The sequence below is a fragment of the Ciconia boyciana genome, chromosome 5 (assembly GCF_034638445.1).
Source record: "Ciconia boyciana chromosome 5, ASM3463844v1, whole genome shotgun sequence".
In the NCBI taxonomy this organism is placed as follows: domain Eukaryota; kingdom Metazoa; phylum Chordata; class Aves; order Ciconiiformes; family Ciconiidae; genus Ciconia; species Ciconia boyciana.
The window spans coordinates 68279241-68297370 of NC_132938.1; the positions used below are offsets into that span (position 1 = coordinate 68279241).

The following is an 18130-nucleotide window of genomic DNA, read 5'->3' on the forward strand; positions in this document are numbered from 1 at the left end:
GATTAAAAAATCACTTTCATGTAAAAAGATCTCTGTAGAAATTGGTATTTTCTCACCTTTAATTAACCAGAAAGATGTACACAAACACAGAAAGATGTGCAAAAACAGTTTAGAAAAAAGACCCACTAAGCGTAACTTATCTTTTCCTCTTTTCTTTCATTATTTAAAATGCAAGTACACTTAGAAATCTTTTAGAATTCCTTCCATAGTTTTGCTTCTAAACCATTATTTTGGACTGCTGATGAAAATAGCGAACAAAGTGCAGTACGACCCTCCTTACTGTGTGAAAACCTTTAAGAGGTGCTTCAAAAGCAGAAAAAGGACTTTTCTCTACCAGTAAGTTTCCTCTACAAGATGGCCAGAATGTTTCCCTTATTTGATCAGTTTTAGCCAAAAAGAAAAAAATACTCGCTTGCTTGACCATTTGTCAGGTTCACAAAACTCCTCCCATCTTTACCACGTTAGTTGGTAGAGACTTATAACAAAGCAGATCAAATCAAATGGTCGTATGTCTGAATGACCCATCAGGTGAAAGATTTTTTGACAGAACATAGAAAACAGCACAGCACACTGGAATGTTTTGCAATCAAAAAAACCCTTTTCACTTCAAAACAGGAAGCAATAGCTAGTCGACACAAGATCACCGCATGTATATGGCCAAACTAGCCCACAATGTATTTGGTAACTGCAAGTGCTTGAGCTTCTGTTATTACTGCTGCTACACGTTTCAGTCAGTCACTACAGCAAACTACAGCAGTAGCTGACACAGATTACGTGTTGACCAGTTCATACAATTCAGAATTCATTTGTTACTTTGCTTGTCAGACAAACGACAGACACATTTAAAAAATCAAATTACGATCCTTGATTAAAGGTGCAGTCCTTTTACTGGGACTAAATAATTCTGTTCTAAAGGCTGTGCCAAGCAATTATTTCTGTAACTGAATATTTTACCTCATTGTATCAATTATTTAAATCTCATTTAAAAATACAAGTCAGATAACATTTTCTACCAAATTGTTACTAGCCAACCACCACCCAAAATACTCAAGATTGTCTCAGGAAAAAGTTTATTTTTTCCTCTTGTTAGCATGCTAGCTGTTTCTGTGTTCAAATTCTCTTTTTTGAAAAGAAAACCTTTCTACTGAATTAATGAAATAAAAACTGCCATCACATCAGAAACTAGTTAAATCTATGGGGATTTTGTTACTAAACCACTGTGTAATATTCAGTTTTTAAATAAGTGCTTCATTATCATCAACCTCCTTTATAGTCAAAGGATGCACTCAGTTATGTAAAATTTGTTGATGAATTTGGGGAGGGAAGTAACAAGCGTCTGAATTCCAACACAAGCCTCTTAAAATAAAAAATAGAAGGTATTGCTGAAATATTTCATTATCTCTTGGGGGGGGGGAAACACACAACAAAATTTGGCCCTGCTACCTACCCCAAACAATCCCTGGTTTGATTGTAGAAGCCATCAAGACTTCAAACCAAAAGTGAAAAAAACGTCTTGACAGTTGCCCTACATAGCTCTGTGCCCCACTACCCCATATATTTGACTGTTCCTGCTCCATTTTTCCCTCTACTTCAAACACCCCAGGCCATTATATGAACTTCAACTGGGATTTCATAAATTACTGTACTAGTTTTCATGCTACTTGTTCACATAGCAGCCACTGTGCACTGAATGGCAACTTTACGCGTATAAAAATAACCGTGCACATTTATGGAACAGCTTTTGACAGATCAGCTCTAAGTTTTATGCAAATCTTTCTGACAATAAGGGAGCTAGAGTTTATAAAAACAGTCCAGTTCACTAAACTAGCTTAGGAGGAGACTCTCTCTGCTTTCATAGGCAATATGCCCACTGTAGGAGTGTATGCATACTGTCATTTACTGTATATAAAATGACAAGGAATTCAGGGTAATTGTTTTGAAAGCTGCTGTGTTTGAAAAGGCAGAGGTACCTGAAAGTTTTCTTCTACAACATGTAATGTCTGGCATTTTTCACGCCAGGCAGTATCAGAAATCAAAACTGAACTCATCAGTAGAAATTCCAAGTCCTTAGCAGTCATTTCACCACGAGCAAGGGTCTGTATGAAAGCTGACCTATGTAGTAGTTTGTATGAAATCTACGTAGGCAGCTTGTATGAAATGAGCCACGTCAGACCTGTAACGTAGATCATAGATGAAACAGGAACTGGTCCCTGACGCGTTTCAAGAACTGAGCCTCCTGACTGCTGACAATCCACTCTGAATTGCTTATAACAGATTCCCATAACATTGGAAGTCCTAACTCTGTACCCCTGTTTACAATGGGATATCAGATTAATTTAACATTTTCCCTTGAAATGTAATGAATGTTTTCCTTACCACATGCCTCACTTAAATTTAGACAAGATTATTGCTGCAAAACAGATCACCATAGCACAATGGTAGTTACAAGTAACTTAAAGGACCAACTTAATTGCAAAATTAACTTTTTTTTTTTTAAGTAGAATTGTATATTTCTTTGCTGAGCCTCATTTTACAGAAGACTTGGCTTCATTAGATTTTTACATTAAAGATTAAAATCTATGCATTCATAGTATTAGAAAAGCATATATTGGTCTTCTCATACTCTCTTGACTCTCAATGTACTTTTCCAAATTTTATAGAAAATATTCTGAAAAAGAGACAAAACTACACACTATTATGTCCCTGGTTACCATTTGGAAGACTTTTTTTGCATTTTGGGCCTTTCAGACTGTGAGCCCTATGGTCAATGATAAGTAGCTTAAAATACTTTGAAATCTTATCAAACATTTTAAAATACAGAAAGTTATTATGAGGTTTTTATGATTCTGGAAAGATCTTTCATATAAAAGGGTATCTAAGAGTATACCCAGAGACAAAGGATTAAAGATTAATGAGTCATTTTAAATTCTCTGTACCACTGTATATCAAAAAGAAACCCTCTTTATTCTTCTCTGAGGACAGACAGATAAAGAGCACAGATAGGATCGCTTTCAACAAATCATCAGAAAAAGAGCACCTGCTTGCACCCTAACTTTTTTCTGTTCAGTATTTTGCCTTGTCTTGATACCACTGTATTCTTCCTACTTCAAATAAATATATGAATCCTGGGAATGACAAAAAATGTTTCTAATTTTAAAAAATAACTAAAAGCAGACGCTGGAATCCCCAGTAAACTCTTCCAGCTGCTACTGAACCACTGGCAACCTGAGTCTATTTAATTTGGATACCACTAATGGCAAAGAGGAAAATTTGCCTGCCAGACCTGCACGCCCAAGCTAAGCCAGTAAGTACAAAACTAAAAAACATCTTATGATATCAAATGCATTTAATTGAGACTGAGTGACAACACATCATTCTTCCTATGGTCAATGGCTAAAGATGGTTATTGTTTATTGAGGCTAACTCCAACACAGATAAACAACCATGAGAATTTGTTACAGATCAGTCATTTTTATTAATCCCAGTTCGTATTTCCAAAAAGAGTCTTTTGCTACAATACTTTAAAGATACAGACAGGTTTATGTGCACTAATGGAGAACTTCAGGGTGCTGTTAATATTGATTAAAGTAAGAGATCATAAATTAATATTTAGCAAGGTCATTATGACAGACTGATATGACATGCAGGTCCTCAAGCCTGATGTCTTATCATTTCTGAAGAGACAGCCTGTTTGAAAAAATAAAGGAAGGAAAAGAAAAAGTCTTACAGGTGGCACTGAACTGACAGCAGCATATAATATAAAAGCGCTTTGTCATTCACATAATGTCTGGGGTAATGAAATGAATTCACTTTCTGGCTTCCTCCAGTTTGCAGTGCCAAAGAACACTGTGTTATCAGCACAGATGGAGCATGCATGGTTCTGGAGAAGAGCCTGGTGCAAACTGCAAACAAGCTTCTTTGCATACCAATGAATCCCTGAGAATCAGACCTTTGCTGTCAAGTGACAGGTTTGGAAGCTCTATAAAAATGAACTAATCCCAGTGGTCTTGTCTGACTGCATGTACTGTCAGTGCCTCAGGACAAGAAACTGGGAAACACGACACATCTTGCAGTCATGGCTACTATTTTGGTGAGAGGTATCAGGCAGACAAGGGATTTCATCCAGGTGCCAATACTACTTCCCCCCCACAGGGACAGCAGAGTGGCAAGAGAACTACAGTCACTGGGATTAAAGATGCATCAAAATTTCCAGAAAGAAAAGTGGGGAAAAAAGTTTCTGAGAATAATTTTATGAATCAAAAAAGCTTAAAAGCTACACATGGCTAACTAGGTATAAGAGAGTCTAAGATGTTACCCACATATAAAAGCTATACTACTAAGTTTATAAAAACAAATCCTTTCTCCATCTGTCCCCCGCCTTGGCACATAGTTATTATTAATACATATATCATATTCCTCCTCTTAAACCAGAGAGCTCTTTGCCAGTAGGCTTAAACTAAATGTCTTATTTTGCACAGTGATTAAGTAAAGACACACATGGGCGTGTACACCTGTACGTCTTAGACAAGGGAGAAGAAGGGTGGAAACTTCAAACATTGAAGCAATAAGCTTCAAACCTTCTTGAATGTGGTATTTTGAATTTTCTGATCAGACCTTTCTACTTAGGCTGCTTTAATCCCACTTAAATCAACCTTGCACAAAGCCCATTATTTGTTCCTACATGTCCCATAGCAGTTCTCTTAGTTTATTCCTACCAACTAATCTTGGTCTTGCTAAACGAGGGGAACTTACGATGATATGAGGATTATTTACACGGACTAAAGCAAACTAGATTTGGCCCATATAAAGAACAACTACAGGCAGATGCTTTTAAAACTAAATATTGACAATCAAACAACATGAAAAAATATTGAAAAAATGATTGTAAAATAGAGGCATACCCATCAACAAACTCAGAAGTCTCTGGACCTTTGAACTCACCCCCACAACTCTGTACAATCCTTGGTCATTTATACCTATTATGCAAAAGGAGAAAAAAAAAAAAAAGGGCAGATCAGCCACAGTCAAATTTAGCATTAAAACTTTTCCCCTGACAACAAATTCTCCTCACAGACAGACAGACTACATAGTATTAACACAGTCATGAGAACAACATTATAAATTAAGTATTGCAAGAATTCTTTTGTTCTTCTGTGTTTTTAAGATAAGTTCATGTTATGTTTTGATAAAGGCTTCATGTACCTTAACTCCACTTCAGAAACTGGGGGTAAAAGCAAACAGGGACAAACCTTTGCTTGAAAAAAAAAAAATCAATGGCTGTTTTCAGATCTTTTAAATGACGTTTTGGATACATCAGCATCCACATTCTAATAACGCAAGAACTGAACCAACAAATGCTAAATCAAGGTTTCTTTAATAAATGTAATTTTGCCTTTTTCCAAATATGTGGCTGACAAAAAGAGTTTGGATAAAATAAAGAAAAACTTGAGCCTAGTCCCAGTCCTCAAAACCAATGCTTTTTCAAGTTTGTAAATGCTTTTCATTTAAGATACGAGGCCTCATTCCAACCCACTGTGGTCCACATACTAGTTACGTCCAGAGGCACCACCACAGGTTACTTGAAATCGGTACTTCTGGTTTTGCTTGGGATGAATAGAGTAGCCATAACTGGCATAATATTTTCAGTCCCGTACTCTCATTTCACATGGACGCTGGACCACTTTCCTGTCATTCCTCTGTGCCCTTCCATCCTCTCACACACATTCACTTCTCTACCCCCTTTCTTCCCCTGCTTTTGCCTTCCTTTACCACACCCAGGTTTATATTCATAGTTTTACTTCCCTGGGGATAAACTGAAGGAAAACGGAAGGGAGAGAAGGGGCAGGGAAGGAAAAGGGCAAAATAAGGTATGTCTTTGTCTGCTGCATTGTTTCAGAGCCCATATAGTGGGAGGTAAAATATTACCTGAAGCTGACACAGATGTTTGAGAGGCCACATAATAAGCAGCCATCTACAAACACCACCATACTCTACCTCTATATTCACATTGGCCTGGAAGAGTAGAAATGCCACAGAATACCTGTGTTTCTACTCCAAGGAAATCTTTTCAAATAACAGATTATGTGGTATTCTTACTCAAAATATCCTTCAACAAAGGAAGACTTGTGGAGAATTCCCAGTTTCAATACCAAACCGTTCCAACCCAGAGAAGGAAAATTAAAACCAGTCATATGAGAAAAAGTTTCTTCCCAAATAAATATTAGATGAAGTATGTAAAAATCATTAGCCTTTTAATGAATTACTGTCAGACACAACCATAATACACAGCAATAATTCTCAATGCGGTGGAGAGAACTTCACATTTTCTACCTCCTCCTCCTGCCTAGCCTTGCTACATCTTTTCCTTCTTCTCTCACCCCCTCCTCTTCCTCACACAGTCTGCAGCCTCCTCAGCCATCCCAGATCTTTGCGAGCCTGCTGAACTCCTCCCTGTTAGCACTGCTCCATCCTGTGCCCCAGCAGGGAGCTGACGGGCTATAGCAGCAGCTGCTACTTCTCTCGGTTGCTCGACCTGGGCAAAACTGGCCCTTTTCTTTCCCCGGGATGCAGACACCACTGTAATGATGCTGAGTCTTAAGCCAGATGTCACGTTCAGAGCTGGCTCAAAATAACAGAATAAGCCAGATCTCCAGTATTTCATCTGTGGTCATCAAAAAACACAACTCTAGAGTATGCTCACAGTTTAGCTGTGCACAGAAGAACTGCAAGAAAGAGCTATGTGGGCACAATACTGTTCTTCTCAAAATATGAAGTTATCAACCCAACCAGGTAAGTTTTCCAGTGATGCCCAGAACAACAGCATGATAGCATGCTGTACACCACTTCAAGACTGCAAACACTAAGAAAAAAAAAATAGGCATAGTCCTTGATTCACTCCAAACAAGGATGCACTAGGAATCTGTTGTGAGAGCAGCAATTATTTTTTACTTCAAATTTCTCAGAGGTGTCCAGGAAAATTCTGGTACAAAAGTAACACCAAGCTTTTTAATGCTCTGCCAAAATGCATCACACTTTTTTTATACAATGACCTCCATGACTTTCAGTACCTTCTGCATTGTATGCAAGAAGCTAAGAAGCTGAAGAAATACTATCACAGTCAAATACAGCTCAGCTTTTGCTTATCTCAGAAGTTGTTTCGTGACTTCCTGTGCTTCTAACATTAAAACTAGGGGGAATCAAACCATGCTGACCCTAAACATACATTTACGGGCTTAAAAATAATTAAGGTCAAACCGCAGAAACTACTGCTCAATATTAAAACACACATGATATGCAAAAGTCTCTGAAATTATGGCAGTATTGAAACTAAGACAATCCTCCAGCAATAATCATGAGTCTGTGATAGTAATTATCAGATAATTGATCAGTTTCAAATCCATCAACCTGGAAGAAGCGCAGCTAATTGCTAGCAGACACCAAGAAGTGCAAAGAGGAATTAATATTTCAACATAGTTTTAAATTATACCTTTAAAGATACCTTTAAATTATGTTTTATTTAAAATATACAAACCTGGTTTGAAACAGTACTATTTCTGATTTAATCTGCACATTTCAGATCTTCAGCACATCCAAGACTGATAATGCTTGGCATTTACAGAACACAATTGACGAGATGACTCATTGCAAGGAATAGCTTACCACTGACTAAAATGTTGAAGGGTTCAGACGCTGTGTCTGCCGGCTCAACCAGTCACTATTGGCAACTTTGAGCAGTAAAGCCCCGCAGCATAATTTCCTTCATACTTACATTACCTCAAGATGTTTGGCTGTCTGATACTGGAATTTGGCACAGGCACACAATTTGTGAAACATGCTTAGAAAAATAAGGTGTTGTAAGTAAAATAGTAATTTATACTACTGTAAGCAAGGTATGTAGGCAAGTTTACTTTGTGGCTGGCATTGTACATGTGGCTGACACAGACTAGTAATACAGCTGCAAATATAACTTTTTATATCAAACTCCACAGTACAGAAACAGCCATACAAGTGACACTGTAAATTCAAGGTAATGCCAGATTTTTTTTGTTACGTGAAAACGTCTTCTACTTCCTCCTCACCATCTTCTTTCTTTCTCATGAGCAGACAGGCTGGACAAACAGCTCAATGCTGCCATCTCTCTCCGCAGCTCAGATTAGCAGCTCCGGTAGTTCTAAGACCACGACAAACACCGCTCTGGCAAACACTTACCTACCACATCCTCACAGAAGGTACAACCAACTACTTGCACACAAAAACATGCACAGAGTTTTTACTACCGGAGCAAACAGCTCTCTGATGTTTCTATAAACTTCTACCCTGTTGTATTATTCTCAGTACTGAATTATAAATAAAATACTCCAAACAGAATCCCAAAGTGTTCTCCTGGAGACAAAGCACGGGTGCCCATCCAGCCAGCATCATGCTCAGTACGTGAGAGACAGGCTGCATATCTTGATGCCTCAGCGTCTCCTACCAGGTAAAGCACAGCCAATGTCTCGTAAGGCAATGCTAAATCAGAAGCTTACATGCATTTTAACCAAGACACTGCCTTTGATTCTTCTATTCATTCAGAGCAAATAACTTCCTTCTTGGCTTTATAAAAGGGAACGTAACTGAGAAAAAATTATCCAGCCATTGACAAGTTTATGTTCAATATCTCTGTTATGCTCTTCTCTCTCCGAATACCAGACTTTTTCTGCTATGACATGACAAGACTATTCTCAGTTTCCACCCACACTAGACTGTCCTCTCTTTCCACCCACGCCAACCTCACACCCATTATGATTAAAAGAGATAAAAACATGGCACACAAGCACAGTCTCTGAAGAGGCATCTGTCCTGTTTTCTTCTGCTGAACATAACTTGCCTTTGATGTGTTATCATTAAAGTAAAATAATCAAGTAAAAATTGTTTTAAGAACAAGTATAGGTATAAAATCTGCAGCCCGAAAGATGTATTTTCTTCATCGTACAACTATTTGGCCAAACCCTTCTGAGGCAAACAACTGAATGGTTTCCTGGCCCTCCATTTGTTTAGCTCAGCAGACATCAGCAGAAAGTCCTGCAGGTTCTGCAAAAAACAGAAACTGATCCTTTAGGAATGCTTCAGTTACGTCTCATGGATGAAGTCAGGATTTTGTTTGTCAGGCTTTTTTTTGTTTGTTTTTTTTTAATGCAGTTGATGTTAACTTCAGTGTTGATAAACAGAAAATCATCAACAACTGCTTGAAATGCAATGGACGAATCAAGTTCATTGAAACAGAGCTAGGGGGATTGCTGAGTTCCTGGTAGGTAGTACCTCACCTAAACCCATTCTTGAATCCCTGGGAAAAGAAATATTTATTAAAAACTCTTTTTTTTTTTTTCCCTTAAGTACTCCCCAAAACAAAATTAATAGATAAAAGTCATTTTCATTGGTAGTAATTACCACAAAGCACTCTATTGTAGACTGGCAGGTCTTACAAAGGCTGTGTGCAAGGGATAGTGAAGCTGCAAGGTCTCCAAAGACAGGAAATACTGCAGCTAACTTTGGTAACTTTAATTCTCTTCCAAGTATGCTTCAGGGCAGATCTCACTATGGGGACACATGCTTCTAATCTATGGAAGCTTATCATCTGTTTTGAACAACAATATTAGGTGGGGTTACACATATATTTTGCACCTTCTTACATATACCTAAATCAAGGCATAAAGAACAGAGCGGACTCGAACCACCACTCAAAGGTGGTTCAAAGGGTATCAAAGAAAGAAAAAAAAGACTACTTGAAGAAAATTATTTGAATGCACCTATAGATAATAAACCAAAATATAGCGTACTCCACACTGCTTACAGTAAGCATGATTCATAAGGTATTGTAAGGTAACCAGTCACTGTGCTGTAGACCTTTCATTGCATGACCAGCCTTTCATTACATGACCACATGCTACCCTTTTCATAAAATCTGCCTCATCCAGTGGAAAGAGAAGATCCATTCTATATCAAAGCAGGTTTTTGCAGTGAAGGCAACTTATCTGTAGGATGCGAGCTTTATCTGCATTGTTTCCCAGATGAAATATTCAGATTGTAAATGCCAGTAACTGAAATTTTTAAAGTGATGAGACAGGCATACCTTATTTGAAAAATATTCAAAAGAACAGAATGAACAAAAATAATACCAGATAGAATATGGTCTAATCTGAAATACGAAAAAGTCTGATACAAATCTGATACAAAAAAGTCCAAGAGAAAAAGGATTTCAGATACTTCTTTCTGTTTAAATGCTAAATTCTCAATATCACAAAGGCTGCTTGGTCTTACTAATAATATTGTATAGTAAGTGCATACATGGAAGACACTGCTTTTAAACAAGACCCTGCATTGACAGGAAGTGTGACCAACCCATTCTTCTGTTCAGCTATCTTATTTAAGCTGGACTGCGATACAAAGAAAGGTATAAATGTTCTGCCCTGTGCAATGCTAAATCTCTAGGAAAAAAAGATACAATTCCTGAAAAATTGTAAATCTCCCCTTTGGGAGGGGAAGGAAGGTCAACAATTTAGGAGAAAACCAAAATTCACATAGCGAAATTTCAACACCTCTTTTAACAAACTAAGAAATACACCATAACCAATTACCTATTTTCACCTCTTCACCTCTTTTTTTAAAGAAACACAACCAAACAAGCAGGTTCTCCACACAGTACCATATACAACGCAGTGAGCCTCAGAGTGGCTGGTCACCTCACATTTCAGCATGTCCATAACAGGATTGTTGTCTCCTCGCACGGCAGCAATATCAAAAGCTGGTATTATCCAGTGCCCAAGTTACACAGAGTGTGTCACACAGAGAGCCTCCACAATCATAATCCCAACTACCTCTTGAATACTTTCTCTTCTGTCTCCAATTCTGGAGGTACAGCAATGAGCATATGCAACAGTAAGCCTGACAGCATCCTTGTCTCTGGTGTGAGACTACCTCCACCAGAAGTACTTCAGTACTTTTTGTTATTCACTTGCCTGCTCAGCTCCTGTCCTTCTGTCTCAAGTGACTAAACAGAAAACCTCCATTCAAAGTCCACAAGTGGAATACTAAAATTAGTCTGTTCCAACAGCAAAGCAAAAGTACAGGAATTGCCTACAAGACACAGGGGTTTTTTTCTCCGCTGTTGCACACTAACATTGGCTTCCTTTGTCAAGAGAGGTGCTATTACCCCCTTCTGAGCACTTCTTGAAAACACATTTCTTGTGGGAAAGCCATATATAAAAGGCTGGGACTGGACAGAAGGAAGCTCCTGCCCTGGTCAGTGTAATCGGTGTAATATCTACCATGTTAAGTCTTTCCCACAGACCTACAGGAGACTAGATCACACAGGCCTTCTTGGAAGAGCAGACCAGCTGCTCCACCTCCTCCACAAACAGGTTGGGTTGATCATTACCTCGTGTTTCAACAGCACTGATGCACTTTTTGATGACAGTGAACCCTATCTTATCCAATTGTGCACCTACAAGGGAAAAAAAGTTTGAAAAGTTTTAAAGCACCATTACAATTATGTCTTTCACTGAAAAATAAGGCTAGACTTAATCACATAGCTAGTACTTCTCAGGCAAACCTGTAAATATTCTGGAATGGGAATACTTCATCACTTTTTCTATAGAATTCCCCTTTTCTCCTTCACAACCCTGCCTAGCCCAAGTAAAGTCTCGTTCTGGTGGTAGTGGCTTCACTGAATCTGTTCACAGCAGCAGCCTTTGAAGAATGGGATCTCTGATTAGGTACATATGTTGGCAGATGCAAAATGGAATTTAACGGTACTTACTGCAACATCGACAACATCTGAGAGAGCTAACCAAATGGGACAAGGAAGTACTTATGATGAAAAAACATAATCATCAACAGCAGGGCTTTCACTGAGTCCTACCCTAAGCCAAAGAAATTCCCACACTAAAGATACAGGACACGTATATCATTTCACAGCAGTTAATGATCTGACTACATAAAAGCAGATGCATTAACAGGACAACAGCTGAGATTCAGCATTCCTTTGTTGTTCCTATCTTATTCTTTTTCTTCACATCAAAACTTCATTTAAAAGCTTATATTGCAAAACTGCCCTTCCCCCAAACATCTGGCCTCCTTGCTCCTGGGGACCTGGGTCTTGCACCACAAAAATAAAAATCTGTGGAAAAACTTCTATTAATAACACCAGGATCCAGCTTTAACCAACAATTTAGTTAAAAAAAAGGCAAGCATAAATTGCCTGATAATGCAAGAAGGATAACTTTTCACCCATATACTTTGCTAACAGAAGAAAGCTAATGTCATTTAAAGAAAGCCATCTCTTCCACTTCCATATTATGGTTTACATTTTAAATAAAGCATTCAGGTTTTTTGCTGACCTTTATGTTCAGCTGTGATTGCTTTTAAAACCATACTTATGCATTCTAACAGATGTGTACACACAGTCTGGATTAAGAAATTGTGACGCATTTACATACAAATTAACCCTTTTTTGAGTCAATTTTAAGCATGAAGTAAATTCGCAAAAACAATCAGACTGTTTCTCTAGCTTATGTCCAGTCCTACGATTCTTATGTATGTATCAAACTGCATTACTGTGAAAACCCATTAATTACAAAATCCACAAAGTATATTCAGAACTCTAGATAAAAAATAAAATATTTAATTACATTGGATCCACAGAAAAAAAATTTACCTTTGCCTTTCTCAATTGTAAAATGTTAACAAAAATCAGCTTCAATAGTAATTCAAATACTTACTTCCCTCTTGTTTTGCATTTGCTCTATTCAAATTGATGAACAGCTAACACAAAAAGAGTAAAAAGACACAAATTATTTTAAAGAATTTTATGAAACCAGAAATGAGACAGCCCCAATCTTAATGCCCAGTAGGCACAAATACAGCCATTTACAGCTAGAACATATCACCTCTAACTACAACAGCTCTAACAGCAGAACCAGAGGTCCGTGCCCCCTCAAAAAGTAGATAATCACACTTTTTAAGGAGTGAAATTTTTAAAACATTCTCAACAAATACAATTCCTGGGGGAGCAGAAGAATGCTAGTTATAGCCACTGAAATTAACTGTGATTTACGTGCTCCATGTTCCTATGAGACTCTGCAGGTTAACTTCCCACAGTTCAAGTTCACTCAGATCATTGTGAACTGCTTTGGTGAATCCTGGGAGTTATGTCCCAGCTCACCATTCCCAGAAGCTGTAAGCTTACTGCGGAGTCCAGCTCAGACAACATGTGATGGCAATAAACACCTCTGCAGATGAAACAAGATTTTTACAACAATGATGTCAATAAAACCTACTGCTAAACTCCCCAGTAGCCAACTACTGAGGACAGACACATGATTGTGTCATTGACTAGAAAACCCCATTATTTTTGGCCCACAAGACCAATATAATATTTATGATTGTAAGAATAATCTGCAGTGTGTTTCAGTTCTGCAGTTCAGACCCATTTCCTGATGTGAACCAGAAATTAAGCAAATTCAAGTACAACCTCATTCCCATTGACAATGATTTTTTTGATCTAGTTTTAAAAAAATAATAATAATAATACCATAAAACTAACTCACACAAGTCTTGCCACTGGAATGCAGTATGTCAGCATAAGGCTAAGTGGACATGCTTATACTAGACATTTTCTAGAATACCAATATCAACATTGTGATGGGAAACCATTTCTAAAAATTGATGCTGTCACTACAATGAAAAATATCTCACATCAGCGTTAGTAGTTACCTATGCTGAGCTTTACCGAGTTACTCATCTCTCCTGAATTTTAACTTTTATTCTTTCCTCATTGAATCTATCATTTTGCAAACTACATAATCCCAGTTTATTAAAGTATAAATGGGATCAGGAAGCAAGGGGTGAGAGAACTTCTCCATTACTCTATAAATGAATATTAAAAAAAAAAATTATGCTTACAGCTTCTTTTCCATCCAAGGCTTCCATCCACAGCTTCCTGTCTTCCTCAGAAAATGCCTGCATGGTCACAGGAACTCCAGGCCTGCAAATGTACCAACCACACAGAGTAACTGCATTCACCAGCAACTAAAAAAGTCTTGTAAAATTCTATTTCCAACTACAAGCAAAAGCCCATTGTCCTAAAAGTCAGGGTTGGTTTTCTTGCTTAACTACTGAACACTGCCCATCTTTAAAATAGAAGGTATAGAACCGATACACACAGTAGGAAATAGGGAGGATAGGGAGGAAAAAGGAAAGTGAATGTAATCTGCAAACTATTTATTTGAAATAGCTCATTGTTGATAGCTTGCTGATTCCAACACTTGCTGGGAGTTACTGAGTTTTCTAAATTCTAAATAAACTTGCTCTCGCGTTGCTGCGCTGTTACATAAAAAAAGGCTTTTCTCAACTTATTCGATGTGTAGTCTTCAGCTTTAGAGCAGTGACAATGATTATAGTTTTCCAGTAGATATCTTATAAAAAATAAACAAGTCTTAATGCAGTATCTCATTACAAAACTCCACTATTATAACTTTTCTAAAAAACAAAGATGGACAAGTGTAGGACGTAGGGATTAGTAAACAGAGATTAACATAAATCTACTTTTGTGTTTACATAATAGGAAACTAAAAAGAGTAATTGTGTGGTTCTGCATAGCGTACAAAGCAAGGAGAGTTAAAAGCAGAACAGGTTATTTGGGTAATTATTTTTCTGCCAATTAAAAAAAAAAAAAAATCATTATATTCAGCCTGCCAATACTTTTGGCAAATTTGTATATCTCATTATATAGAGATGGATAGAAATGGAGACCTAATTCATAACATTCTCTCTCTCTTGTATTAAATCTATCTTCAAGTAGCAAAATAGCTGTAGGGCAAAACGTTATTTAAAACAACAGCACAGAAAACCAGCACAAATCCCACTTTTACTTAAAACTGTAACAGTCTAAACACCATATTTTTACAACTAGAGACATTTCTAGTTCATTTTCACCTTGCCATAAATTTTAGCAAGCCACACAATTTAATTGCAGCATCAAACTCTATAGGTACAAATACCTCCTGCTCAAAATCTCTTTTCAGACAACATGTGAGGACAAGGCACGCACACACCCTCTAGCAAACCAATCTAAACTCAGGAGACCCAACTATAACTTTGGAAAATGGCAGCAATCAAGCAAGTCATTCTCTTTCGATTAGTTAAAGGGAGAAGACTATTAAGCCATAAAAATGGAATCTCTCACTATTCTCAGTGATAAACATTGAGCTCTTAGAGTGGGTGAGGGAAGCCTTGCCTTAATTTCTGCAAAGAATAACCTTTATGACTAAAACAAGCTAATATTGGTATTAGTAATAACAGTAAGCAAAGCAGCTTCTCAAGCCATACCAGCTTTTTCAACTGCAAACTGGTCTGCTAGTAGCACTGAGCTGCAACTATCATAAACATGCAGACTTAATCACTCGGTAGAAAAAAATACCCTAAGAAATTAGCTACATTGACTAAAAAAAACGACATGCTGATTTGGTTTTTTCTTGTCTACTTTCTTTTACTAGTTAAAACTAAAACCAAACAAGTTACTTTTATGCAGGGCAAACTTTCCTTCTTTTCACTGAAATTATAACGGTCAAGGTATCAAAGAGTATCACCTAGAGGCAATACATCAAACTCAGTATAGGCTGCATGAAACATTATTTATTTGTCTTCAAATTAAAGTCAAAAGAGACAAAGCCGTTTCTCCTCCTTGTCCTGTATTTGTAAAATTAAAATCTAAGTACCATTTCAGAAGGATAATGCTCTTTATCAATAGAAAGTCTTTTTCCTACCCCAAAAGACCCCTGCTCTCTCCTTAAGATTTAAATTTCTCTACATTTACCACTAGTCACCTCCAACTAAACATGATGGAGTACTAGAAACAGAAAAAACATCACTTTCCAAAGATTTAGCCAGGATCCTAGCACCCTCAGAGCTTATAGTCATAAGTATCAGAATTTAAAGAAAAAAGAATCATCTCAGCTTTTTTTTTTTTTTTTTAAGAAAAATGCGTAAATATTCAGCTAGCTCCAAACTATGCTCAAGTCACGCACAAGGCTGAACATTTGCTACTGAAAAGTCCTTCCCAAAATTTTACAATCTTGCCTCCTTCCACAGCACAGGAACAAAGAAAACCCCATGGCCAGCCGTCAATCTGTATGTTATTTTTTAACTTGGACAAGCCAAGGGATAAGCGTGCCCTGAACTGATACCAAGGAAACAAGCTAATGGCCTGCAGCACAGAACTAATCTCCATGGGAACATCTCAGTACTACACACATACATTATTAAAAGAAAAATGTCTGATATCAAGGTCACAGTGGACCACTTGTGTCTATTATATCTGGACAGAAAGATGGATTAGATTTTTCCCACTTTTACCAGAGAAGAGAATGAAAAAATGTTTTGCAGGATCAAGGAAACACTGCTCTCCATCCATCTCTGTTCAAACTCCAGATACCCTATTGAGCAGAGATGACACACAGAGGGGGGTAGACTGACATTTCTCACAGTACTTTTTTAGCAACTTTGTCAGACTCAGTTTGAAATCTGTTTTTCATACTGACCAATACACCAACCCAAGAGGACCTGATGTCAAGACTTTAAATCTTTACTCCCTTTCCTACTGTTGGGAGACAGTGTTAGAATAGTTAAGCCACATCCTCCTCAAATCAAAAATGCAAGTTCAAACCATGCTGTAGACTTGTGACAAATGCCACCTGAGCTGTAAATGAGTATCTTGTCATCTGCCATGTGAACTGGAAGTTTTCAGATGCAGTGGTAGTTTCGCATTCTTGTGGTAAGACAAGAATGTTGTAACCCAATGCTTGTTACAGAAACAGGCATGCCTCAGGCAGGCAGTCTGACCGGCCACGCAAGCTAGGCATAGCCTCTGACCCAAGACTGTGCACATGCATGTGATCCTTATCACAGACATATTTGCAGACCACTAGCAATCACAGGACAGAGGGGCCTGACAGCATTGGCCACACTGCGTTTAAAGTGAAGGGCACTATGAATTTGACCAGAAAAAAAACAAAAACCTATAAAACTTGAAGACCTACTACATAAATTAGAATGTAATTAATTGGTATAAGTAAGGAGCAAATGTATTAGTTAAAAACAGCTCAGAAGGGGTGGATGCAAAAACTCAGCAACAGTCCACTAATTTATATCTAGCATTTAATGCTAGATAGGATCCTGTTCTGCAGAGATACAATCTGCACCAAAAGAACGTAGCGTTACCACAGCCATATTTATTTGCAGTACCCTATTAAGTTGGATTCTCTCACCTTCATAAATGAAGAAAGACTACAATGCTGACGAAAAGCAATATTTACCATATTTTAAGATCCTTTTAGCGAAATAAATAAGCAATTCTTCTCTTTTGAAACAAAGCAACAAAATGGTGGTGTTTCAAAAAGGCAGTGGCAACAATGTTCAAGATGCACTGGATGATTACACCAGCCACAAAAAGCCTCAAAATCCCAATGATCTTATTTTCAATCTGAGAATCCAGCATAAACCCTCAGCAACATGTCATTTTGGAAAGCAGGCTTGTGATACAATATGGTAATGACTGTATGAATTACTACTGTGATCATAGTCTTTCACTATGGCTATATGTACTTCAATTTAAGCCACGTTTCTTCACTACAGTAACAGCAATTCATAATAGTTTCTCTAACTTTTTCTACGCTTTTCTTTTATGTGAGCTCAGACAATGTACATTTCAGTTTAGATCCTCCCTGCTTCTGCTACACACAACTGAGTTAAAATCCAGTGAGCCATGGCAGTGCTCGCCTGCTCCTCCAGCGACTATTTCGCATTGGCAGTCTGAACAAGCATAGAAAAAATAAGAAGAAAACACAACAGTAATATTACAGTAATGTTAACTACTACTTAGAAAGAGTCCTTTCTCGTGTGTTTCAGGAGCTTACCTGTCTGAAGCTTCTAAGTCAAAACAGAATCGCCTGTCTATAGTATCTATATTTCTTTTGGTACAATACGTAAGGACAAAGAGTTCCTCATCACCCTGTGAAAAGAAAGTTTTTATATGCTTGACACAGTAATTGAAAGCTTCAGTAAGCCAGCTATACAAACCAAGTAAGGTAAATTTACA

The 18130-nt window shown here is 37.6% G+C and overlaps 1 protein-coding gene across 3 annotated transcripts in view; it reads right to left on the reverse strand.

The window, feature by feature from the left end:
• Positions 1-18130, reverse strand: part of ARHGAP10 (Rho GTPase activating protein 10) — a 151442-nt gene that overhangs the window by 61831 nt on the left and 71481 nt on the right. For all 3 annotated transcript variants that reach the window (XM_072861793.1, XM_072861792.1, XM_072861791.1), the window contains 5 exons: positions 17949-18043; positions 13939-14020; positions 12756-12798; positions 11414-11479; positions 4902-4976 (listed from right to left, as the gene is read on the reverse strand). In XM_072861793.1, the coding sequence (XP_072717894.1) occupies positions 4902-4976; positions 11414-11479; positions 12756-12798; positions 13939-14020; positions 17949-18043 (361 nt within the window). The remainder of the gene's footprint in view (positions 1-4901; positions 4977-11413; positions 11480-12755; positions 12799-13938; positions 14021-17948; positions 18044-18130) is intronic.